Here is a 26,703-nt window from a genome sequence, read left to right as displayed (position 1 = left end):
GAATGGATAAAACATTATACATTCCAAAAAGATTTGTTTTTTTAAATGTAAATATACATTTCTTTAAACAACTTCAAAGAGAAAAAATGAAACAGACAATGAAGGAACAGCAATGAACAGGAAAATGAAGTCCTCAATAACAGCTAAGACCTAAATCGCAACGTCAGATTCCAGTAGGCTGTTTTCTTAACAGGTTCTAATGCAGGCATTAATGTGGGTCACAGCTCCTTTGCATACTGATTCCTACAGCCCTGGCACTCCCTGTCAGGGTAAGTCAAGACAGCAGTTCCCTGTAAGAGCCTTAATAAACTGTAATTACACAGTATAAATCTGAATTTGGCCTTGACGTCATTTGTGTCCCTAAAGTGATGCGAGTATAGCGATGCTACAGATACGAGCTGAGAGAGCTGCTATGTAATTGGGTCTATTTTTTTTAAGTATTGCTGCCAATGCTACTATACTAAATAATAACAAAATAATAATTTATTATTGTTGTTGTTACTGCTGCTGCACTGGGGCCCTGGGTTCAAATCCAGACCTGGGGTGCTATCTGTGTGGAGTTTGTATGCGCTGCTCAGCTTTGTGTTGGTTCCCTCTGGGTACTCCAGTTTCCTCCCACATTTCAAAAACATACTAGCAGGTTAATTAGCTTCTGTAAATACTGGCCCTGGGTGTGAGTGTATCCCATGATGGACAAGTGTCCCTTCCAGGGTGTACCCTGCCTTGCGCCCATTGGTTGCCAGGAGAGGCTCTGGCTCCCCTGCTACACTGGATTGGAAGAACCGACTTGAAAATGGATGGATAATAAGAAGAATTCCTGTATTATGTTTATATTTTCCTTTTTCCTAATTATTATTATTTAGTTGGCATTTAATTAGATTTCAGTCAAACTACAGAAAAGTGTATCTCTGAAGACTGCATTTCAAAGATTTAAGAGTACTGATTCTAGCTTCACAGCAGTGCCAGAACTCATTCCAAAAAGGAGCACGAGAAGTGAAAATAAAGTGCCTAAAACCACTAAATTAATTTCCTCACCTTCTCTGCCCTCTAAGGCAACAGTCTGACTTCGGTGCCTCTGTGGGCTAAATCGGAACTTAGCCTCTCTCTCACCCACTGGCTAGAACAGTAACATTAGAAAATGTCTTTACATTTAATCTAATCTTTTATTTAAAAAGGACATCAATGGAGAACAAACAATCATTTATAAGGACTGAGAGCATATTTATTTATATGGCAGAGCACTTAGAAGAGCAATTAGAACAAAGAACCTTACTCAAGGTTACAACAGCGGCCAGCATCTCATCTGGGATTGAAATTCATGAATCTTTTGTCTAGAGTCCAGAATGCTTTACACCACTCCTCACTGCTTCTATGGCTGGTCGTCCTCTCAGGGCTCAGGGTTCAACATAACTGAATATGAGTCCTACACACAGTGATCAGTGTTCAGTTTAAGAATACCACTTGTCATATTTAGTACTGAAGATGGAAGATTTTGAAATACCTAACAAACACACACTTTGAGTGAGATTGTCATGCTTTGATACTTCGGCAATTCAAAATGATTGCATAAAACTGTTAGAAAAGGCCTCCAACCAGAAAGACTTGTGAGCCCTGCCTCAGGTGTAAGTGGCTCTTTCACTTACAGCTCACTCATAAGAATGTGAAAGTTTCAGAAACGAACACTCATTTTGCACAGCTGTGTAAATATTTTCCAAAGTTCTTCAAAGAAGTTTTCAAAGTAAAAAAGAGTAATAAAATGAAAAAAAAAGGCTTCATGATTCAGTCCAATAAAACAAAACAAAAAAGATAATGTAAAACAGGTCTAAACTGGGTTAACTGCTTGGAAAGGATTTCATAAAGAATTAGTATTTTAACTTCAATTTTTCAAGGCTTTGACTGATTATGCAGCATATTCCCTTGCTGGTTTGAAGTGGGCTTACTTGTGAATAATATCTTGCGAACAAGCTGTTCCTTCTCTGCCGCTGTTATTATCCTCAGCTTTAACTTCAGTGAAGCAGCTTGGCTCAGGCAGACAATGTCACAGGCGTGTGGCCCGATCACCTCTCTTCTGAGGACATGCTGAGAACGGGAACAAAGTCTAAAAAATGTTCCTGTCAGTCAAAAGAACCAGACAGCCAAAAGGAACATGATAATAAGACCTAGCCACCAACCCCAAAAAGAGGACAGCCAAAGACGTACGGCAATACTCTGTCCACGGTGCTCACATCCTTTCTATTCTATTCATCTTCAAATGAGCATTTAGAAGAGTTCTCTCAGCTTCATATTAATGTGCCTCAGGTTCTGTTTTCAACCAAGAATAACCAACAGAACTTACATTTGCACTTGATTTAGAAACAGGTTGTTTATACGGTATCCGTGAAAAATAAAAGATCAGAAATAGCACATTAATCAATGCTTGGTCAATATAGCTTACTTAGAATGGATATTGTACATGAATCATCTGTCCATCACAAAGTTCGAATAAGAAAAGACAGAATCATAGAGTGCTGGGTTTGCATTATAGTATAAAAGTTAATAGTAGTTGCGAAGCTGGTAAGGTATTGTCATGGTCTGGAAAGCTATGAAGAGACAATTGCAAAGCTTGACTTGAGGATTGTCCCTTCTATCTTGAACAGCCATGCTCTCTGCAGGAGCATGACCAATGCAAAAACAACCATAGCCCATCCTTCACCTAGTGTCTTTCAGGACAGGGGATCTCAAAGAATTGTAACATACATAAACTAAAACGAATTTAAAAATGTGTTCAAGTAGCAGCAAGAAGAGGCAGTACTGCAACTGCTTGACTGAGTCCCCAGCAGATTTCACAGATTTAACCTTACACCAATGCCTATAGATGCAGGGAGCCAGGTGAAGCCTGGCCCAAGGGAAGAGGGAAGGGAAGGATCTGTACACCTTCATTCTGCCTGAAGAAAAGTCCAGTCCTGTAAAATGACTCTTGGTGATCTACAAAAAGTTTTGAGGGTACAGATCTAAGGTTATCACTTGAAATATGCATAGTGCCATTTTTAATATTCATGTTCGTGACTGTAACGTTTGATTGATGTGATGTGTGGTGATGCTTGTTCCTCTGGGGGCACCGGTAAAAAAATGAAGGACTTCTTCCCAGTGGGATATGTGAGTAATACATGACATGTCGTATCTTAGAGAAGCCAGCTCTACAGCACTCCAGGCTTGGCAGTACGAGCTTAGAAGAAAAATACAATGGCTCATGCCTTGTGCAATTCCCATGCAGGCTTTTGTGAGTGCCCTTTTTTCCAAGTGTATTGTTGCATTGGAAAATAATAGGTCTTTTCTGTTTATGTTGCTGTGTCTGTGCTGTACTAACACAACAGATATGCCCAGCATTAATCAATTCTTTCTGCTGCCTGTCTTTGAAATGAAAATGAAAGGTCGAATGCATGACCAATTCATCTGTGTATACCTCTTGAATTATAAAATCTACTTTATTAGGTAAATTGTATATAAAGAAAAAGATACTACTTCCAAACTGCCTTGTGCTGCAGATATGGTGGGCTTGGTTATGGGCTGTGCACCAGATGTAACAGCAGAGCAGTTTGCCTTGCTCTGTTCACTCCTGACTGGGCTCAGAGCAGTTTGCCTTGCTGTGTTCGCTCCTGACCGAGCTCAGAGCAGTTTGCCTTGCTGTGTTCACTCTTGACTGGGCTCAGAGCAGTTTAGTTTGCCTTGCTGTATTCACTCCTGACTGGGCTTAGAGCAGTGTGCCTTGCTGTGTTCACTTCTACCTAACAGGGCTCAGAACAGTGTGCCTTGCAGTTCTCAGCTTTATCACAGCCTTCAAGGTGAGAGGATGGGAACAGAATCTTCTGCCCCAGGTATATCCCTCTGCCAGGTCACAGCCCACACAAACAGCATGGTGATGGAACAGGAAAAGCTGTTCTTCACTAGCCTCCCCCTCAAGATGTAATAAAATAACTGTACAGCTCTTCAGTATTTTACAATACCCACATGTTGTATACTTAGCCAAAAATAAATATCCAATGCACATTTTCAATAAATGAACATATTGTATTTATCTTACACGACATAGCTTACATCATTAAGCAGTTTTAGAATTTGGAATGGAATTAAGATCAACAATCAATGGTAGATGGGTATAATTAAAAAACCTTTGTCTTATTACACACTTTCTCACAGCTTTGCCCTGAGTACAAATGTGTTCATGCAGGAATCACAGCACAGCAGTGTGTCCTAAAAACAAAGACCTTTCCTGTTTAAAGTACACAATAACAGGATAGGAAATATGGATAACCATGGCCTGTACATGTCAATGCAGCTTTAGTATTAAAATCATTGAAGGTTTTAACAGACTTAATGGATTCCACTCTTTCAGAGGATTTCTAAAATAAAATCACAGTAGGATTTGTCCTCAATTCCTGATATAGAGATGAAAAAATAATTCATGCCCTTCAGGATTTTCTCTAAAATGTTGGTATGTTGGGAGTTATCTGCCTCTTTAAGACTGAGCGAAGATGAGGCTAAAAACCAAAGAAGATGCCTACGACAGGCCGCACGAAGCCTGCGGGGATTGTCATCAGCATTACATCTCAGCTGTAATTTGCTTTTGATGACACTGCAGGCAAACAAGCCTGACGATACCATCAAGGCAATAATTCCTCCAGAAAAAAAGCCGGCATTCTTTATCTGATGTGTTTTTTCACTGTGACAGAACCAGACAATTATATTAGGGCCAGCTACGAGCGAATATATCGCAAGGAGAAAAAAAAGAATGAGTCTGACAGGAAAAGCCAAAACAAGGCAAGCACAAAATAAAAAGAATATAAAAAAACCTCTGTTTCAAAAAAGGACAAAAATTGTCCCTGCAGATAAGTAAATTATGGACCATTACTTATTCTAGCATTTGTGTACAGTGCAGAGACATCTTGTCTCTGTAGATCCTAGTCCTTGGAGGTCCTTTTCTGCTGAGTGTTTAACCATGGAGGTGCTCATTAATAATGACCCTGTTCTGCACAGAAGGGCTGTTCTTTACTCTGTAATGCTTGCTAACATTATTCCTTTGGTTGACTAGAAACAGAGAGACTGTTTTTAAGATGTGCTGTAAATAATAATTCTTGTGTTATTTATGAAAAAAAGATATTATGGGAAGTGGCAGCAGCAGGGGGTGGGATTGTAACAAAGCAGGTGTTGTAGTTGCCTCCCAAGCCTTGGAGCCTGTGTTGGATTCAGGGTGAGCACATTCTGAGTGGAGTTTGCATGTTCTCTCAAGGTCTGAGGTTGGTTTTCTTCAAGTGCTTCAACTTCCACCTTCCAAAGACGCGAATTCTCCCCTTGTGTACAGGACTGTGGCCTGAGAGGACTGGCACTCCATGCAAAGTACAGTTCTTTCATGCACTTTATGCTTTCTGGATAGGTTCCTGGTTGCCACAGTCCTTGGAAGTCATAGATTTTCTCATGATGGATGTGCACTGCTATGGTCTCACATTTTTCATGTACTTCTTTTTTTTTTCTCTCCCCAAATTGGCCATAGACTTCCTACAGGCAATTACTGTTTTTACAAACTAATCTGGAAAGAAACGTTTTGACATCTGTCTTCTCTTGAGAGTACAGCACGAATCGGTGGGATTGATGTTTCAGAGCCCCAGCTCCTCTCTGAGACAAAGGGTATTACAGTGGATTTTGCACTAAATCCTCCTAATTCCTGTATCTCATGGAGCTATCACTGGGACTGACTGAGTCCGCCCTCATGTCGCCTGCCTTTGATCTGAGTGCCAGATCCCTCCCGAAGATTGGAGTGGCTTTTAGGACTCAGTCTCCACTAAATTCCCAGGGAAAGAGTGCAACAGAGAAAAGAAAACAAAAAAAAAACGTGTATTTGTGTTTCGACTGAATATGAAAAGCTCATTAGCAATATAAACCTGTAATTTAATGAAAAGGTGATCACAAGATTGCTCTCTGTTAACCAATAGGACACAAAGAAAACAATTCAGAACATTGAAGGTGGAACACGCAACAGTGGAAAATGGAATCAATGAAAGGTTAAATACAATCTGAACAGAAATGCAGAGCACAAACTTAGAGAAGAGTAGCCAAATCTGTCTGTCTCCAACTCTGTCACATTCTCTCACCAGTGATACTGGCTAAGAGGAGGCTGCTACATTTAGTTATTGTCCAACAGAAAAAAAAATCATATAATTCAGTTTAGAGGCATAGTAATCCATGCTTAATCCTGCAATTTGAGATTGGTTACCAGCCTTTCAAACGCAGACACAGCTCCAATAAGATCTGTATTACTTGTGGTGTCTTAGTCTTATTTTAAAGACTAAGACACCAAAAAAAGTTACATCATCGTTATTTTTCTAAAATGCAGTTGATCTCAGTGCAATGTAATAATACAGTGTGCTTTTTTGTCACTGGCTGTTAGTCTATCCAATAACCCCTGAGACAAGATCTTGTTTTATTTTCTTTACCAGCTGTCCAAATCCTGTGTTTATTGAAGATTTACATGTTATCAATGCAGATGAGCCAATCTTTTCATCATTGCTACTTCTTAAGAAACTAGACATGCGACAGAGCAACAAGACAAACACTGAAATCAAATTTGTCTCCTTTATATTTCCTTTCCCTGTGCTAGAAAGGTTAGCACAGTCATACAGGCATAAAACAGCTGCAGTACAGCACCAGCATGCTGTTCTGTCTCAGTTATAATAGGGTTCTACAATAAGAACCTAAAAAGTCTGAAAGGTAATGGGAATTCAAATTAGATTGTTTCACTAATCTCAGTGACAGTAATAACAATCAACATTTTCATTTTTGTGTATATATATAGAGGATATTTTTTATAGATCTGACCATTAAGAGCATCTAAAACATTGTTATATGCACCACGTATATTAATTTGGCCTCAAAGTTTTTCACCACAGTTAAAAATCAAGTAGATACAGCATGAATAAAGAAAACAATGTGGAATGGGTATTCTGTTGTGACTGTGCTTCGAAACTTCCAAAGAAATCTCTGAAACTTGTGATGCATAGACAAATTGTTGAAAATAAATACTAGAGTTCTTTCAGACAGGATGTGTCAAATACATTTGATGAAATGAAATTTCCTACTTGAAAGGTACTGTAAGTGTTCAAGGTTAACCCATGCATCATTTAGGTTGTAACTGAAATTATGGAAATTTACCTGACATTCTAGTCTTGAAGAATGTGACCCTTTGCTTTTTAATACCAAACTGATTGAGGATGTTTGCAATTCAGGTGAAATATTTTGCTGGTTGTCCATGATTTCTTAATTATTTAATATAAGCTCAGATTAATGAATAATTTACTACAGAAATCTAATTAGTTTTTCATTTTGCAACCCTGGAAATGTGAAAGATTTAAAATTTACTTGTGAATATTGGGAAGTAGGATACTGCAAATTTTGAGGACAGGAAGAATAATATGGAATACATCACACTTTTTTAAAATAAGGGTTCAATTAAGACCTCAGGAGCCCAGATGTAATGAAACCCAGCAGATGCTGTAGTCACAAAAATCATTATTGGGATGGTGCACAGGCTGGTTGGATCAACAAAACAGGCTATTGAAAATCACCTAGAACAATACTCTATAGAGATTTCGCTGTTCAGGTGAACCAGAGAATCTCACTGCCTGTTGTCAGGAATAAAGACACTTTTGATTGAACTTTAATACTACTGAAATCCATAAGCAAAAGAAGTCCAAATTAATCAGAAATAAAAGTAGAGAACAGCAGAAAAGTGAACAAAAGCAATTTGAAATATCTCTTCTTAAAACTAATGTCACAGCCATGGTGCAGTGGATTTAGTGAAAAAATATATTTTCTGGCAGGAGAGCAGTTATGCGGTGTTGTGTTACGGCCATCTATTCCAACCTAATTCTAGCAAAACAGCAACACATATACTTAACCTAACACACTAGTTCCAAACCTCATTCTCTAACATCTAGCTACAAAGTTTACCCTAATTCTGACTCTGGTTCCAACCTTAATCTTTGCTCTAACCATAACCAGAAACTAATTCTAAACCATTTGCATTGACTTGCTTTTTGTATGTTACTTTGCCTTGCAAACTAATGATGCATGAAACAGATGTCTTTCATGTCCTAAGAGAGGTCTAATCAATAGCATGACAGGCTCACACTTACTGCTCAGCATAATTAATTTAAGAATGTTTACTGAGGAGCTAAGCAGAAGACGTTTTGGTTTATTTCACTTGGCTAAGGACAATCCACTTTGCCCTAGTACAAAGAAATGGTGGATAGAACCCACTAGGACATAGTAAAAAAAAAGCTATAAAGGAGTAGCAGCAAAGATAGAGCAGGGGGATGTAGAAAGATGAATGTGAGAGAGAGAAGATCATTATGAAATTTATAGTTTGTTTCCGGAAGTAACATCCTGCTAAATTCTGAGTTTGAGCAGAAGAGGTGAAGGGGAACTTGGCTGTTCACATACCACCTGAAGGCTCATTGTTAACTGCTATTTGTTGTCTTGTAGACAATGTAAAGACCTTGATTTTCAAGACACAGCCAGATGTGGTGTAAGGATGAATTTCCAGAAGCAGAGGATCCATTGAGAAAGAATCAATAAAGTGAATAACACTCAAAACACCTATCAGCTTAACAGCTTAAAGAAGAACAAATATGCTTCTTGATTACACCTTTTTTTTCCAGGAGAGGTTTTGGAAATTTCAAAGTTGTTCTGCATACTGTAGCTCAGAATTTGGAAATCTTAAAGAAGACAGCAGCTCTTCAACTCTACAGCCACGCACAGCCCAGAGTGACAGGTCAGGGCAGGGATTCAATGCTATACAGTACTGTAGTCAGCACCTGCTCTTTTACTGGAACCTTGGCTTCTTCTGTGCTAGAGGCTGTTGTTTGCCTGCAAGCAACACAGCTCGAACTTCTGCTGTACAGCTGCAGCTCCTGTTATATAATGTTAAAAAGGGACAAGTAGAGGTTAATTCTAAACTGAAAAGTAGAAAATAAAAAAACTGTTTAATCTGTGAAGCATTCTTTAGGTGTCTTTCTTTTTCGTTTCCATAGCTGAAATGTTGAGTTTTGTCTTTCGTTCTGCTTTTCAGAATGTGATCAACCTCTGTTTCTTTGCATCCTGTATAGTGATGGAGCTCCCCAATATAACTAATTATAGAAAAAATCTTCATTGTAGACTGGAATTTGAGCTGACAAGCCGGTGAGATCTTGTCCTCTTTTAACACATGAAGAGGAGACACTTCTTTTCTCAAAGGGTCGTGGGTGTATGGAACAATCAACCCATCCTTATTGTTAAAACATGACTTTCCTCAAGAAACATCTGGATGAGGTGCTTAGATCAATTAGCTACTACCAAACGAGCTGGATGGGTTGAAAGGGTTCATCTCATTTACAAACCTTTATTATGTTCTTACACCACCTGGATTTCCATACAAGGTACATACCTTGGATTGAGGTTTATTTACTGACAGTAAAATAAAAAATACAAAATGCAGACTTTCTCCACCTCCATTATTATGATTAATATGTTTAGTTCACAAGAGGAGCTGCCAGTGTATCCAAACATGTGACAGAGTGAGAGCAGTGTATCCATAGAAGTTGCATTTTCCAGATGAATGTATTTCTTTTTTTTTTGGTGCCTGAAAAGTCATTAACCTTTGTCTCACAAGACACTGAAACAACAGTGAAATTGTTTCTAAGTCTGACGTGATCATACTATATGCAATAGTATTGATAAAACATTTGTTTAAAAAATGGAGCAATGCAGGCTTTAAAACATAGAATCACACTGCTAGTGGAACTGAAGAGAAATGGATCTAACAGTACTGTACATATACGGTATGATACTGTATATGCAACCCAAATGTTGAACCTTAAATTTTCCAATCTGATATTGGACCAGAGAAGCTAGCCAGGACCTGGGGATGAGCAAATGAGGTTCTGTAAGTTTTACAGATTTTCCAAAAATCAACTGATTAAGACCTATAAAAGGCAATCTAACCTATCCAAATAACTAGTTTTCTTAAGAAATTACATGACAGGTAAAAGAAAAACCACAGTCCCCTCAGGAACTTTGGGACATCAGTTACCCATCCCTGGCAGGACTGACAGTGCTAATTGAGGTTAGAAACCATTCCTAAGTTATACTTTGTTTAACTCAACTAGCCTTGTTGTCTGAAAATACAGTCACAAAGTTTAGAAAGTCATTAAAATAAATAATAAACGTTATTTTATATAGGGCCATTAAAGGTGGCTTCTCAAAGCGCTTTACAGGATGACAACAATAAATAAGAATACATAAGATAAAACAATTACAATATATAGAGGAGACCGTGGATGGTGGTACTAAGAAAAGCAGAGTGTTGAAGAATGGAACCAGTTAAGTAAAGGCTTTTCTGAAGAAGAGGGTTTTGATTCCGGATTTGAAGGAGTTTAGAGAAGATGACTCTCTGATATCCTTAAGGAGAGAGTTCCAGAGCTTGGGGGGATAACAGGAGAAGGTCCTGTCACCCATACAATGTAGACGGGCTTGGGGGACAGCCATTACTTAAAAAACCTTCGTTTGCAGTTGATAACCTTGATAGAACATCAATTTTCATATAACAGCAACATTTGGTCAGTGTTTCCTTGTGAGAAATCCTTCTATCACGTTTTTAAACTGTAACCTTGTTGCCATGGTTACATGATCAAACAGAAAGAAAGAGGAAGGGCCTGTGAGGACAAACAGTATTTATTTCTACATTCTTCTTCTTCTTAGACTATTTCAAGGTCACTAAATTAAACTGCTTCCTTTTCAAGCTTGTGAAAAGTCCTCAGTAAGTGTTGTGGCAACTTAAAAGAACCGAGGAAGGAGGGAGGATTTTGGGGACAGAGGTAGAATTGGCTAATGTCCTGCTGTGATGACCCCTAACTGCATTTATAGGCTTGTTATCTTTTATATTACCCCTAGCAATAGAGGGTGTACAGCACATAGCATTATAACACAAGAGAACAACAGAGAGCTATCAAGAGATGAAAAGGGGAAAAATATTTTTTAGTAGAGTACTGTATGTAAACTTAGGAGCACTGGGACGACAAGTACAATTTACTCTACCCAGATGTTAAAAATATTCTGGCATTTGGTTAATTTATCTGTTACAATGAGGGAAATGCCAACCAGACTGTTGATATTTTCCAACTAGACTTGGCAGAAGATGCATTTGCTTTCTAATCACCAAACAGAACACTCACTGGGAGTTCATGAGGGAAAAAACTGTGAAAGTGTTCTGGTACTGTAAACTTGCTGCTTGAATTTACAATAAAAAAAAATAAGTAACAAATGAAAAATGCAAATTTTTATTGTCGTACAACAATATTTACAGTCAACTGGACATAAAAGTCCTGTCAGGTCTCTTCAGAAATTCTTTTGTTAATACTGTAGGTTTGTTTTGGCTGTTTTATAAAAAGGGTGCATATTGCTATACTAGATGTATACAATTATCAGTCTTAAACATTTTTAAAGATGAGTGAGATACATTCAAAAATGAACCATCTACAGAGAATGCTCTATGAAAAAAACGTATTTATTAGTATGTGGCAAAACCTAGAAAAAAAATTACAAAAGGAAAACTTTGCAGAGTGTGCACCTTGAATGTGGGAGACATTCCACTTTTTAGTGGAACAAAATTTACACAGGCTCTTTGGGAGACTAGCTCTGGTTAGATTTCACCTTGATTCTGCAGTCTAATGTCTTTTGACATTCCATTGCAGTCCCATCAAACCGGAACCCTAGATTCAGAGTTCACAAAGCTTTTCTACTGGCAGGACTAACAGGCCATAAAGGGTTATTAAAATGTCATATTCAATACCTGCAAGTCTGGACAGTTTCTGAAACTGGCTTCTCCCTGCACTGCAAGAAAAAGAACAATGGTAGTTCCCTGCTGCTTTTTTCTGGACCTCAAAATGCTCGGTGGCCTTGCAAGCCAAAGGCAGAAGGCTAGTCTTTCATGCAGAACTCATGCACGGTTCACAAAAGATCTGCTGAGGTGGGCTTTTATAAGTCCGCCATAGTCCACGTTAAAAACTACTTGTAGCAATAAAAGGCAAAATTCATACTTCTGCCAAATGTGTCAGAGCAACAGCATTTTTGGCAGCTCTTCAGGGGAGTTCAGTACTGCTTCTCTTTGGAAAAAAAAGTCAGTGAGTGCAAAGGAAAGAGTGAAAGGCGCAATCTTTCAAAGCTCCTCCAAATTGAAGCTTTTAAAAGTAATGCACAATCTCAGCGTGACACTGCCAGGGAGCTAGGTAAAGCTATTATTGAAAATGTGTGAAAAGCTTTGATTGACAGTGTGAAACAAAGCCAAGTGGTGGTTATTTCAGTGGACAATTCTGAATACATGACCTGGGGGGATGAATTAGAAAGTCTTATCAGTACTGGTAAATAAGTATTGTAAACCCACACATTTTTTAGTGATTTGATTTTAAGGGTGCTAAGTCAAGCACTTTTTTATTTACTGGAATATCAATAAAAAGTAACACCCTATTATTACTACCCTAATAAAAAATAATCAATACAGTCTCACAGTGAGACTTTGCACAACTTAAACAGTGTTCTGTTTCAAGGGATTTGAATCACACATTTTTAACGAGATGACAAGGAGATATTACAGCAGCAAAATGCAAAAAAAAGAGTATTAGAACTTCTCAAATATGTACAAAAAGTGTTAATTAATTCATCTGATGCTGTTATCCAAAACAACTTATATTTACAGTATACCCATTTATACAGCTGAACATTTTACTGAAACAAATGTGTACCTTACTCACACACACTTAAAGGGAACAACAGAAGTGCTCCACATCTTCCAGTTGCAAGCCGAGAGCCATAACCTCTACTCTATACTGCTGCCTGGGCACATGAGCAGGCTTTAGAAGATTACAACTCTACAACATTACATGTAGTAGAGAAATAAAACATTAAATACTTTACTAAAGGAAGAATGCAGAACACTCATCATTAAGTTAAATATAGCATTTGTAAATTCCAATCACAATGTTTTACTGCTATCATTATCTATTCTTACACTCAAACCAGGCCTTGAAACTCATGTCTCTCATGGAGAACAATATCAGCGATTTTCCCTCTATAGCCACACCATGCTCAGGAGTATAAGAGGCCAACCAGAAAGTTGTGTTATTTCAGAAATGAAATCAAGTGCTTCTCACTTCATCCAGCTTGTTTCTTTTACTGTTGATTCAATTAGGTAATCTAATAAATGTTCCATTTATTGACTGTGGTTGATTATGTAACACTTAGCACAACAAAGCATTTTATTCCCCTCCAGCACCATGTACCAGAGACTTAACTATTTTATTGGTGCTCTTATCCTTTTCTGATAGGCCTGATAGGGAAAAACCATGGGGTGCCTGTATCTGTCCTGATTGCTCAGACTCTCAAATACCACACACCACCAGGGATGGCTTCAATGTGAAAATGGGGCAAAGAGAGCAGTTTGAAACACTTAAGAGTATTTTATCTCTGCTTCATTTAAGGAGTCTTGAATGAAAGGAAAACAGAGTCGTTGAGGGAATCCTTAGCTGTTCTGCGGATAGCCGAATTAAGTTACAGAGGCACTTTTTGTTTAAAAAATCCAGAATAAATTACTTTTTGTTTATACACACACATCCTTTCCCTTCACTGCTATGACCCTCTGTCCAGCATGGAAGCACTGTACACACTTTCCGTCAACACCATATAGTATCGGAGCCATCTGCTGCTTTTCACACTGTGAACCCCACAGAGCCACAGCTGAGTTAGTATTGACAGGAGCGAATGATCTGGCACCCCAGTATATCAGGGATTTTGCAAGCCAAGGACACTCTGATCCACTGAAGCCAACTCAACCCTGGACAATTCTCAGGCCAATTGATCATCACTACATGGAGAATCCAGTGACACGTGCAAGTACAGTAGTAAATGATATAATGTAGATTGAACCCATAGTGTACTGCAGGACTGAATCTTGACTCAAGATGAGACCCTCTGAGGCTCTAGAGTAAACAAAGAAACTAATGCCACCGATTACTTCAGTACCCCATTTGGGATCTACTCCTGTCAGCTCCTGTCGGAGAATGTCTTGCAGAGTACTAGGACAGTGGAAGTGCTCTTCAGCACTTCCACTGCTCCAAGAATCAATCTTCCAAAAACTGACGCTTGGCAGTCTCTGTGTGCCTCAACACTTAAGCTGCAAAAAAAAAAGTCACTTCAGGAAAATTCAGCTGTGAAGCAGGGACAGCAGAGTGTGACAGAGCTGCTGAGAAGTGAATGACTCCTCCTCATACATTATTCATCCCGGGCCATTAAAATACGCTTGATGTTATCTCTCCTATATTGTACTTTTTTCTGTTTCTCTTTGTCTCTTTAACCTACTGTTCTCTCTATGTCCCTGCTTCATCACTCTCTTTTTTCTCTCCTACGTCCTATATTTATATATATAATGAGAATACATTTATATATTCTTTCCTATATTTTTTCTCTTCTATCTCTCCATCGCCCACTCTCTGCTATCTTATTTCTTATCACCCTGTTTCCTCCCTCCCCCCTCTTTCTTACTCTTCCCTCTTTTCCCCTTATCAGCTTCCCCCTCCTGTCTTCCTCCAAGCTTATCTTTCTCTTCATCTCACTCCACTTCCTCCCTCTGGGTCTTATCTCTTCTCTTCAACAAAACTGTCTCTGCAGTTCCAAGCGCTATATCTTTCTATACAGTATATCCTTCATCTTTATCATTCCATCCTGTCTTCCCTTTCCCTTAGTTATGTGTTTAACTGTTTTTTGCCACCTTCCCCTTTTCCTTATAAAACCTTCTTCTTCACTGCCATTTCTACACCCCCACTTTCTCTTCTCTTCCACCAGCACCTCTCCATCTTGCTTTCACCACCTCATGTAACTGTCCCTGTCAAATTATTTTTTTTCCAGTTCAAAGAGTTTTATTGGCATGACCAATGAATAACAGTGTTGTCAAAGCAAAAACAGTTAGTAGACATTTACAGATATTCAGGACAATGAAGACATTTTATTTACTGAGAACCTCCTTCTTGCCTATGTCTTTCTTTTAGATAGATCCTCATCCTGTCAAGCCCAGCTAAGACACTTTTTCTTCATCTGCTTCATTTATCATATTAATACAAATATAGTAGAATAATAGTTCCATCACTGTGAAAAACATGCTTCCTATTCCATATTTTCTGAATACTGATCTCTCAAAATGAAAACTACTTGTAAACATCAAATTAGCTCTTATTAGGAATCTGCTATCTTCTCCACTATGCTACAAAATACTGTATAAGTGCACATACAGAAATGCCAATATGGTATTGTGTATATGATGTGGATTAACATATAGCGAATTTCTTACCGTCATCCCCAGAGCCTGATCCTGCATCTGAAAAAGAAAAAGAAACACTTTAAGAACCTATTAATTTTAATTATAAATGTACACAGCAAAGCATCTAGAAATATGACATACTGATGAAAATATAGGTATCCGAAAGTCAGCTCAATCTCTTGACACAGCCAAGAAAATGCTAGGTATTACTGGAATGAATCATTTCCAGTGTCTTTGTATTAGTATATTTGTATACAAAGCCATCCAGTATAACAACAGCGTTGCCAATAAAACGGAAACTAATTCTAGCAATTCAGTTTGACAAGCAAAGGAAAATGTTTTTAAAGAGGATACAGTGAGGGCTGTTGGCCTTGAATCTCCAATCCAAGCCACAAGGACATGCATACACAATTTCACTCTTAAAAATAGACAGTGTTGCACTCCAGCACGTTAGCAACCAATGCAACAGAGAAGGGATAATCTGTTTGTTTAGCTTATTTGAACAATAGCTCTGAATCTCCTGGCATTTATTGTTTGGTGCCCAATCATTTAAAGCTAAACACAAGTCACATCTTTTTCCCTTTCCCAAGATTTCTGGAAACTACCAGGATGAAAAAATGTCTTGCTGTCTTATTTGGTACTCATAAATGTCAATGTAAGAGACCCATTTCAGGAAGTGCTGATGAGCTGAGAGAGTGAGTGATGTTATTATTTGAAACTGCATATTTCTTCAGTACTCTGGGTACAGTAATGACTTTAGAGAAACAGACCTTACAGTCATTCTACGCTCTGTAAAATCTTTTAGGAAAGCAAGGATGTTTCATCCCAGTTGTTCTGAATGTAAACATATTTAAATAATATTTCAACATGAAAAGTCAATATACTGTCCAGGCTTATAGTGTGAGCACCACCATAGTGATTTTTGAACCCCATTTTCTCAGGCCTGTTCCAATTTTCAAAGCAAAAAACAATTTCACTGATTTCTGTTTTTTTCTCCCTACAACTCTATCTCAGTCTGGCATCTGAATATAGAGTGAAGTAGCTCTGTTGGACATCCTGATCACTAGGCTAAAAGTGAATCTGACAGAAAGAAAAGAAAATATGAATTATACAGGTGTAACAAATAAACATTCGGTATAAGCAGAATAACATCTCAGTGTGTTTTATTCTGGTTGGATTCCTGGCCCTACAAGCAGCCCCTAAGGGCTGAAAGGACAGAACAAGAAAAATTCAACCTTGTTTATTGCTGCATTGAACAATGGTATCGATAGTTTTTATTCCTTTTGCTGAAGTTATCATAAATATCAAAGAAAGCTTTTTTTCTTTTTTATCCCTGTAGTGGCTAGATGACAAAATATAGATGATCCTATGATTGAACAGGTTTGGAAAGTGATGGAGCAGTGAAGAGTGAGTCCTACTGCCAGCAAATGCCAATAATAAAACTATAAATGAGGGGACAGCCGTTCTGCTGTAGAGCTCTGTGGATATGGGCTGCTCATTTGATTTTCACACCATCTGGACAAAGTGCATTGGCTCATCTGCAAAACCCTGCCTGTTGAGCCCGGAGAAGATGGTCAATCTCCACATCACAAACATGCCTAAAATGAATGCTAACTTTTGTTTGTCCTTGGTGCTGCTCTGCTCTGGTAGTGCAGGTGCAACAGATGTCAACAGATAGGTTTCTAATGTTTCTTTTCCCAAACTAACAGCAAGGATGACGTTTCCCATCCCACTGCTAATATATCTTGCTGGATAGTATACATCAGTATCAGAGTCATTTAGAGAGAGTTGGAAATTGTAGGGCCATAAGCCAGTCAGACCATTAATAACTTCTGTGTATTGACATGTGGAGCTCTGTCAGACTTGAGCCAGTACTGCCATAACAGGGCTTGTGAAGAAACATACAATTATTTTACAAATCTAGAAATTAAAATACACTAAGCTCTTACTTTTTCTATACAAGTTCTTTCTTTCCATCACGGAACAAAGTGGATTTCAAAAAGTAAGGGATAGTTTCTGGACAACTGTCTTCTAGAGCTTAGTGCCAGATTTTATATAGTCTGCCTTGATCACTCTGACAGTCCTGATACAATAGGTACACTGAGAAGCTGTCCTTCTGTCTGGATGATTTCCTGTCATTGCATCTTGCGGTTTCTACATCCCAGCCGCTCAGCACTGATGCAGGAATGACACTACCCATCGGCATTATGCATTCACAAGCACGCTCTGTTTACATCCCAAATTGCCTGTCAGTCTTTCTGTCTTGGTTTTTATCTTCCCCTGTCATCCTTTAACACAGAGATGTGTTGAATTAATTGCCCAAATTATTTGTCTGTGTCTGCTTTTCTATCCATACATCAAAACCATCTGAGCACTGAAAGGAAAAGGTGGAATGATGAATTATTTTAATGATCCATTTCACAATGCCACTTTCTATATCAACATCCCAGTGATTTATGACCCTAAATGGTCTGTCCGTCCTTCCATGGCTACAAATGCTTGATCAATTGCTAAATTTCCTGACCTCTCTATCTTTTAGTGTAAACACAGATACAGCTGTCTGATTGATTGTAATAGAGAACTTTGTAACTGGACAACTTGGGGTGATCAATGTCACAATTAATATGCCATCTTCCGTGTTATATTTCACATTTGTTATTTTTATCAAATTCTGCCTGACCTGCTATCCCTTACGGATAACTATTGCTTATTAGAAGGCTTGGATACATTTTATTCTCCTGCAGCAGCTGGTAATTAAGAAACAAGCCTGCGAAAATGCTGGTCCAGGATGCCAGCATTAAATGCCAGGCACTTTTGGCATTAACTGTGATGGTTCACTGGGTAAACAAATTTTTCTTCTGAATGAAGATCTCAGTTATGCCATTTGCAGAGCCACTGAATCTTCATATTTGTATGAAAGGAGACTCCAGATGCCTGGCCGAAAGGATGTCGAAGGCTTAAGTATGAGTTTAATTAACCACATCAGGGCTTAGTTAGACATAAAGCAGTTGATGCACAACGCACCCTTAAGCAAATTAAGAAGAGAAGAATGGCACAATACACAACTGCCCTTTTAAGGTCCAAAATATCTGATTTGATGTCTGGAGATATGCATATATAAGTTAATCAGAGCCAGCCTTTCAGTATTTCAAATGCAATCTGGGGATATTATTCACAACCATTAGCAAGTCGCTAGAATAGTGGGAAGTTAGGTCTGTTTACTAAAAATTATCAAAACATATTTATTAAAACATTGTACCAGGAGAAAAACACAAACAAATTGAAACAACATTATTTTCAAGGCTATCTTGAGGTTGAAATGTTAGTAAATACATTTTCTAAATATAAATGTGCCATTTAAAACTGGGCTATACTTCACAAGCTAAATGGGGTGGATCTTGTAATCACCTGGTAGTTACATAAATAACACAGATTAGGTGGCTAGATTGATATATATGTGTTGTATAATGTTTCATTCCTGATTTACTAGGCAAATAATCAGATGCATGGTGATATGTTATCTGTTTCAGATGTAGAAGCTAGTCACGTAACTCAGTAAGATAATATCAAAGCTGAAAGCAGTACTAAGGGCATACTGTGATCCCTCTGGTACAGGCTCCAGGTATTTAAGGCTTTTTGAAAAAACAGGCTCTTTTTGAACACTTCTGCTCATGGATAATTCACATCAATAATTAATAATCTAATGGACGATGCATTTTCTAATGGCTCATTTACATCTCCAAGGTTTTCTGCCTTATGATCCCATTAGTTTTACACTAATTACTCATGCAGCTCAAGTTCATCTCATGTATGAGAGAGAAAATGTAAAGAGAAAACAAACAGAAATATGTATTTGACAGAGGGAAGTTACTGTAATTGCTTGAAGAAAAGTATTTTCTCTTGACACGATCTGCGCCACAGGTGCCCAAGCACATCCCTGAGCTTTTTAAATGTTGGTTTTATTGGAAAACAGACATCTCAGCCTTTCTCTCCAAAGACAAAAGGAATCCAATCACTCTCATCTGAATGCCAGTGTCAAAGGTTAAATGTCTTCAGTCAGTTCACTGCATTGAATTTGAAAGGTTAACAAAGTCATGAAACAGTGATTGGTGCTGCTCCTGCCATGAGATCTCAAAGATGCCCTTCATCCATTGGAATAAAAGGGTAAGCTACCCTGTGCTACCAGCCCCAAAACACAGGGCATCAGATGGAGAACCAATAATAACCAATATGAGAGACTCCCCTTACAAAAAATAAAATTTAAGATTTCTATAGAAATGCCCTAATTGTCCTTACAAAGCTGTAGGTTTCTATATTTCTCAGCTATTGGCTATTTTTGTAAAGGTCTGAAACACACTTTGCATCTCACAGGCAACATCATTGAGTGCCAGTCAGGTTATAGATGGTTACACATTCCAATACTTAATAATTTTCTAGAACACATGGAAAGAATCATATGTTTCCTTCTTTAATCTGAGCTGAATTAGTTATTGTGTATTTGTATCTCAAGATGTGAATTACTTTTATAATAATTACAGTATAATAATAATTGCTTACACCTATATAGCCCTTTTCTGGTCACTCCACTTAAAGCGCTTTACAGGTAATGGGGACTCCCCTCTACCACCACCAATGTGCAGCATCCACCTTTTAAAATGTTAAGTAGAGCAACTAAACCAAAGATCTCAAATTCAACTCCCTGAGAGTATAGGGGAATTCAGTTTTTGTTCCACCTGAGCTACAGTCATTTCCTTTACTGCATACAGTAATTGTAATACTTATAAATATTATAATAATGCTAGTAACACTTATAAACAGGATCAAAATTTGTATATCTAACTGTACCTGTAAAGAATATTTTGAGTGACCAAATGTAAAAGACCATAAGGAAAATCTTGGATTTGTCTAACAATGAAAATAATTAGTTTAACTGTAAGTGAGGTCCTTGAACTGTCCACTCACTGTGTTTTTATAACTCATGCAACACACCATTTTAGAGCACCGTTATGTTCTGAAATATTAATAAATAAACCTTTACCAAATTAATATTAATGGTGTTTGTGATATGAAGTATGTCTTAGTGATAATTTGGTCTATTTCTTTGCCCCCAAAATTAATCATACTATACACAGCATTTCCAGAATTAACTGCCAGTGTTTTATTTATCCATTTATCTTGGTTATTCATATAGTACACATAATATACACCTACTATTCTAGTTAAAGGTAGCTAGCTATACAATATACAACAATGGAAGAAGTAATGAGGTCTAAGATTACATTTAACTTTTGTTGGTCACAGCCCAGAGTTCATGTTAAAGAACCTTTAATGTATGGGATCTTGAACTATGGTTTGCGACCCAAAGCAAGTCATGAACATAATAACTTTGTGAACAGGACAAGCTGTGAACCTGCAGACTGGGTGGGAGAATTGTAAGCTACTATGGTCATGGGAAACTTGTCTCTGTAAGTTCCTTCAGTCAGGTAGTGAATTTTGATGAAACTAAATGAAGACCAAAGAGCCTTCAAAACAACTCAGTTGAGGGAACTTGGAAGGGTATACACATTTCAAAGACATTGAATATCCCGTTGAGTAATGTAAAATCTATCATTAAGAACTGGAAGGTGTACCCCATTGACCAGATGCTATCTAGATCAAGCTGTCCCTCGAAACTGAACATCCTGGCAAGAAGGAAGCTAGACATAGAATTACAGCGTTCAATGGCTGAGATGGGAGAAAATATCCATGAGTCACTCCTCAAAGCCTGCCTGTATAGGGCCAACCAATTTTAAATCCCATATGAGATTTCAAACAAAGCATTTAAGTAATACTGCAAAAAGATTTTGTGGTCAGACTAGACAAGACTGGAACTTCTTGCTCTGTATGCAATGCATTACATCACCCAATTAACACCATCTCTACTGTGAAGCATGGTGGTGGCATCATTATGTTATGGGGCTGCTTCTTGTCAGCAGGGACTTGCAAGCTTGTTAAGACTGAGAGTATAGAAAGGGAGGGAGCAAGATACAGGCAAAACTTTCAGGAAAGCCTGCTAAAGTCTGTCAGAGTCTGCTAAAGACCTAAAACACGGTTGAAAATGTGCTTTTCATCAGGACAATGACTCAAAGCACAAGTGTTGCTTAACGAGAAACTGAAAGTCCTTAAATTGTCCAGTCAATGTCCTAATTCGAATCTGTGGCAGGTCTTCGAAATAGCTGTCCTAGAATGAGCAAACATTGTGCAAAGTTGGTAGAGACTTATTCAGAAAAACTCATAGTTGTAATTGCTGCCAACGGTGCTTCCACCAAGTGGCTTAGGTTTGTGAGTACATAAGCATACTATACACACCATATTTGTTTTATTGATTTGTCTTTGCTGACATTTAACTTCTTTCACCCATAAAAGTGTTCAGTTTGTGCATTCACATTTTGATTAAAAGTATTCACTTTAAACATATGAGCATGCATAATGTGTAATTCAATTAAAATAATTTTCATTGGAAAGGGGTGACTACGTTTGCAAGGCACTGTATGTGTCACAATGTCAGCATAAATGTTGATACATACAGAAGATATTTTTCATGACTCAGGAAGCTGATTAAGAAGTGAGATTTTTTAGACTGGCAGTGTGGCATTACAGAGGTGTTTTGGAATATACAGTTGTTATACAGTGTTTATACTAAGATTGTGCTTCATGTTGGTGTACTTTGTTATATTTTTGTTTTGCAAATGAGTTATACTTTAACTAACTAGGCAGGGGCATTTTGCTGGGATGGTAATAATCATAATAATTGCTTACACTTATATAGCCCTTTTCTGGAAACCACTCAAAGTGCTTTACAGGTAATGGGGACTCCCCTCCACCACTGATGTGCAGCACCCACCAGGATGATGAGACAGTAGCCATAATGTGCCAAAATGCTCACCGCACATCAGCTATCAGTGAGGAGGAGAAGCCAATTCATAGATAGGGATTATTAGGAGGCCATGATCGGTAAAGGCCAATGGAAAATTTTGCCAGGTCGCTAGGGATGAGTGAGGAGGAGAAGCCAATTCATAGATAGGGATTATTAGGAGGCCATGATCGGTAAAGGCCAATGGGAAATTTTGCCAGGTCGCTAGGGATGATACATTACCCTCCTTAACTATATGTTGAAGGCCATGATATCTGCCATAACAGGCAGTAACAGTATCTTAATATCCATCTTCTTGCATTACATTTAGTGCTGCAATGTGCTTTTCTTACCAACAGGACAGGATCCCTCTGACACCACCAGCACTTCTGTCTGCTGTTTGCAAGCATCTTTTCGCAGGTAGCACTCATTCTGGTAGTTTTCATTGTTGGAGCCACACACTGGCACGTAGTCATTGTTGCACTGTGGAAGAAGGAGGAGACACTAGTGATTGATTCATTAATTTGTATTCACAATGGCTATGTGAATTTTTTTTTTTAATATTGTGAAATAGCCTTCAGATAATATAGTACCCAATGATGTGGGGTGGCCAGATGATCTGGTTCATATGATTGTAAGCCCAAAGCAAGACAAAACATTCCAAACTCCCTACTGAATATAGGAATAAAGTATAATTCTAGTTTTCTAGAATTACGTAGTTTCACATTGGATTCAGAAAGTTACTGGAACAGACTTGGGATCCTCATGCTTCTATGATGCTAAATTCATTAACAATAATAGGGGGAACAGGGTCCCAGTTAATTTAGATAACAGGTTATTCTCTGTATCAGCAGGTTTCATTATACTAATAAAACCTATGCACACTATCTGAATCTAAAGTTTTTCCTTCAGTTAGCAGTATTAAAACTTCTTTTCTGTCCATAGCAGCTATAGCCCTAGGTCACAAACATCGAACCTTGCTTACCATTGCAGGGGAAACAACAGCAGACAGGTGATGTTTTATGTGCCTGATAGTCTTAATTACACCAGCTTCAATCAAAGCAGGAAGATGCTGCTGTATGTGTAATGCAGTTGTTTTGTTCCAACAATCTGTGGTATGAGACCCATGCAAAAGCACTTTGTTTTCATTAGAAAAGAAATGAAGACCTCTAAAATGTTGTCTAATCACTTTCCTGAGCCTACAAACTAAACAATTAAAAAAACATTTAAAAAAACAATTTGGACTCAAACAATTATGTGTTAGGCACTGCAAAAAGAGCGTGGAAAATTGTGTATACAGCTGTTCACTCCAATATCATAAGCTGCCTTTTTTAAAAAGGTCAGTTGTTCTGTGTTTTAAATGGTGTGGTTAAAGCTGAAACTCATGTTTTCAACACCTGTTAACCTCACTTAATATAACAAACACTCTGTTCAATTAACAACAAAGGGACAATAATGAACTAAATTAAAATGTATTCTGATGGTGCCAGGATGAAGCTGGCTGGTATTTTATTGTCATTGTAGATGGAAATTATATAAACTAATTTTGGCTGAGTGGAATTTTGCTTTGAAGCTCACGAACACAATGAGAGATAAGAAACACTTCAAAACACAGCGATAAGTATGAAGAGTGTGTTGAAAAATTAACTATTCATTACTTGTTACACAAAAATGACAGACCTGAACCACTGAGAAATGAATACAGGAGAAATATCAAAACAGCCCCATCTGCAGGCAAGGGCCTGGTAGGGGGGAAAACTGTAGCCGGAGAGTATCATGCTGTGTGTGTCAATTAGAAACCAACACCCTCAGATTTGCACTTTAAATGAAATAGGTGTACAGCATGAAATAGGTGTACAGCATGAAATAGGCATACAGCTTGAGACTGTGTCTCAAAAACGAAAGTGAAAAAAATGCAAATAATTATACCTCCAGATCAAGCACAAATATTCAACAAGTCCTGCAAATTTAATTTTCTTTCTTAAATAATACTGCAAAGGTAACGTGAGAGAGATGATGATATTAAACAACTCACTATAATATTTCAAATGACGTGCCAGTGTGTCAGAGTCCTGAAGTTGTTCTCTGATAACAATGTGGAAACTGCGTGGTACTGCTGTATTTTACCAACATTTCAATATTTTGAAAAAAAAAACGTCAAAAATGAGAGAGTGAAACTTGCTGTGCAGCCTCCTGTGCTCACCATATTTCACTACTTGTGTTTCAACCACAGCACATATTCATATTTTTGGATCTTACGGTATACTAAAACCTAGCAGCGGGTCATCAATACGCAGAGCAGTATCACAGACCAGTAAGAAAGGATATGCATTTATCACTGAAATATGAAAGAGCAGACATGAACCAGCAAGGAAGTAAACGACTGTATGGATCTCTTCCCTGAAGTGGTCTGGGCCTCACACAGAGAAATCGTAATTTTAATCCACTTTCTCCTGCTAACAAGGAAATCCAACACACTCCATTAAAAGAATCCGCACATGGCATTTCAGTCACATAATAAGATTATAAAATAACTGTGCCATTGATTTTCTTTTTATGTTAAATCAATTAGCATCCATTTTTTATCAGTCAAGATGTAACATAATCCATGAACTCTGACCAACTGTTCACTTCAAATCACGACAAAAGGTCACATTAGAGGGAAACTCGCAGCAAAGGAGGAGCATTCCTCTTTTTTCTTAGCTGCTGACTCAACTAGGAAAAAAAAACACCTCCCTAAACTCTTTAACCTTGTCCTCCATCTGGGATTGATCAAAATAGCTGAACAGATCTCCAGTATACGAAGGGTGAAAACATCTTTACGAGATGTCTGAAATCCATACACCAGTAAGAGTGCTCCTTGATCTTCATCATATCTGCTCAATCTCCACTCCAGACAATCCTTCTACGCATGGCCCCTCAGCAGTCCAGGTCTTTATGCATGAAATGTACATTTGGATTTCATTTCTACGTTTTAGTCTTCGGTTTTACTGTTAAGATGACTGTTTAACAAGGAAATACAAAAGGAGCCAGTCTGCTATGAAACATTTCTCCCCCCTGTATGAAAGCATAATCCCTTAAATTGGCTCAGAAAGAAACCAGTAGGCGGCAATCACGAACGTAAGCAGTAATGAACAGCACAGGGTGCTGCATTTAACAGCAATCAACCACATTTTACCACTGGCATTTGCTTGTTCTCATTTGCTTTTATGACATGGATTTGATGTAAAATGGCTTAGTATTTGTTTTCCATGAATACACTGCAATTCCAACATAACAAATCAGTTTTAAAAGCATCTCTAAAGAAACAAAAAAGATAAATGTTGTATCTTTAATATTATACGTATATTAAATTTCTGATCTGTTAAATGCTCAGAAAGTATGACATTTGATTGTTTGCAGTTCCTTCACTTTCCTGCAGGGGCTGCTGTGGTCCTTGGGTTTGAAGGAGAGTCATGCAGGACAATGGCCACACACTTCAGATCACAGAGCCTTATGCAAAATGTTAAAAAGGAAATAAAAATGAGACAAAAATGTCATATATCCACTGGAGAACATGAATCCAATCTGGCAGGCTGTCCTGACACACTGACATTCAGCTCTGTATCTCTCTATTTGTTCTGCTCCCAGTCATGTCTCCTGAATGTTAAGTCTTGCATTATTATCTGACAACTGGCTTCATAATAAAGGTGCATTTCAGTATATAAAATTGAAGACAATCTCTCCAAGTGGTAAAGTGTTTTTTTTTCTAAAAACTGAGACTGTCAACCCATGTTGTTATTAACCTATGCTATAAATACTCTGCAAAAATATAAACAAAGAAAACAGTAAAGTTTCTCTAATTTCTTGTCAGTTTTTACAATTTTTGTCAAGTCGTATGAAGTAACAAATAAAATCTATTTTCTACAAAATACTGCATCTACTGTTTACCAGGCATTGAGAAGTGTACTATTTTTGTTTTTTTGCTGGTATCCCTATTTGCCTATAGAATTACAATTGTCTGTAAGCTTCAATTGTTATCTGAAATACACTGTTAAAATTGCAGAACATATCTAGAACCTGATGATGCTGGCAACATGGAAGAGAGATTATGGAGATCTCTCATTCCATCTGCTTTATTTCAGGTGGGGTTTTGTTTGTGGATTCATCATGGATGTTAAGTGTGGCAGTTAAGTGATCTATTCATTGATCCTGATCTTCAGATCAAGTTGACAACAAGTCAAGTAAAAGTAAAAATTTTAAGTTTTAAAGAGCCATTCCAAACATTCTCTGCACCATAAATTTGTAAACATTATTAACAAATACACAAAGCATGGACACATTAACGTTTCTTTGTAAGCATGCATGAACATCCAAAGGTGTATTTTTAGAGAAAATGTTAGTAGATTTGCTTTTTAAATGGAACTTGGTCCCTCCTAACTATACATGGGGACCATGT

General features: G+C 37.8%; 1 protein-coding gene across 1 annotated transcript in view; it reads right to left on the bottom strand.

The window, feature by feature from the left end:
* Positions 1-26,703, bottom strand: part of tmeff2a (transmembrane protein with EGF-like and two follistatin-like domains 2a) — a 75,514-nt gene that overhangs the window by 27,531 nt on the left and 21,280 nt on the right. The window contains exons 3-4 of the mRNA XM_015358810.2: positions 22,619-22,748; positions 15,404-15,430 (exon numbers count right to left, since the gene is read on the bottom strand). Coding sequence (XP_015214296.1) covers positions 15,404-15,430; positions 22,619-22,748 — 157 coding nt within the window. The remainder of the gene's footprint in view (positions 1-15,403; positions 15,431-22,618; positions 22,749-26,703) is intronic.

This window comes from Lepisosteus oculatus, chromosome 12 (assembly GCF_040954835.1).
Source record: "Lepisosteus oculatus isolate fLepOcu1 chromosome 12, fLepOcu1.hap2, whole genome shotgun sequence".
NCBI lineage: Eukaryota > Metazoa > Chordata > Actinopteri > Semionotiformes > Lepisosteidae > Lepisosteus > Lepisosteus oculatus.
The sequence above is the reverse complement of the archived record's forward strand: the minus strand, read 5'-3'. Positions and strand labels throughout refer to the sequence as shown.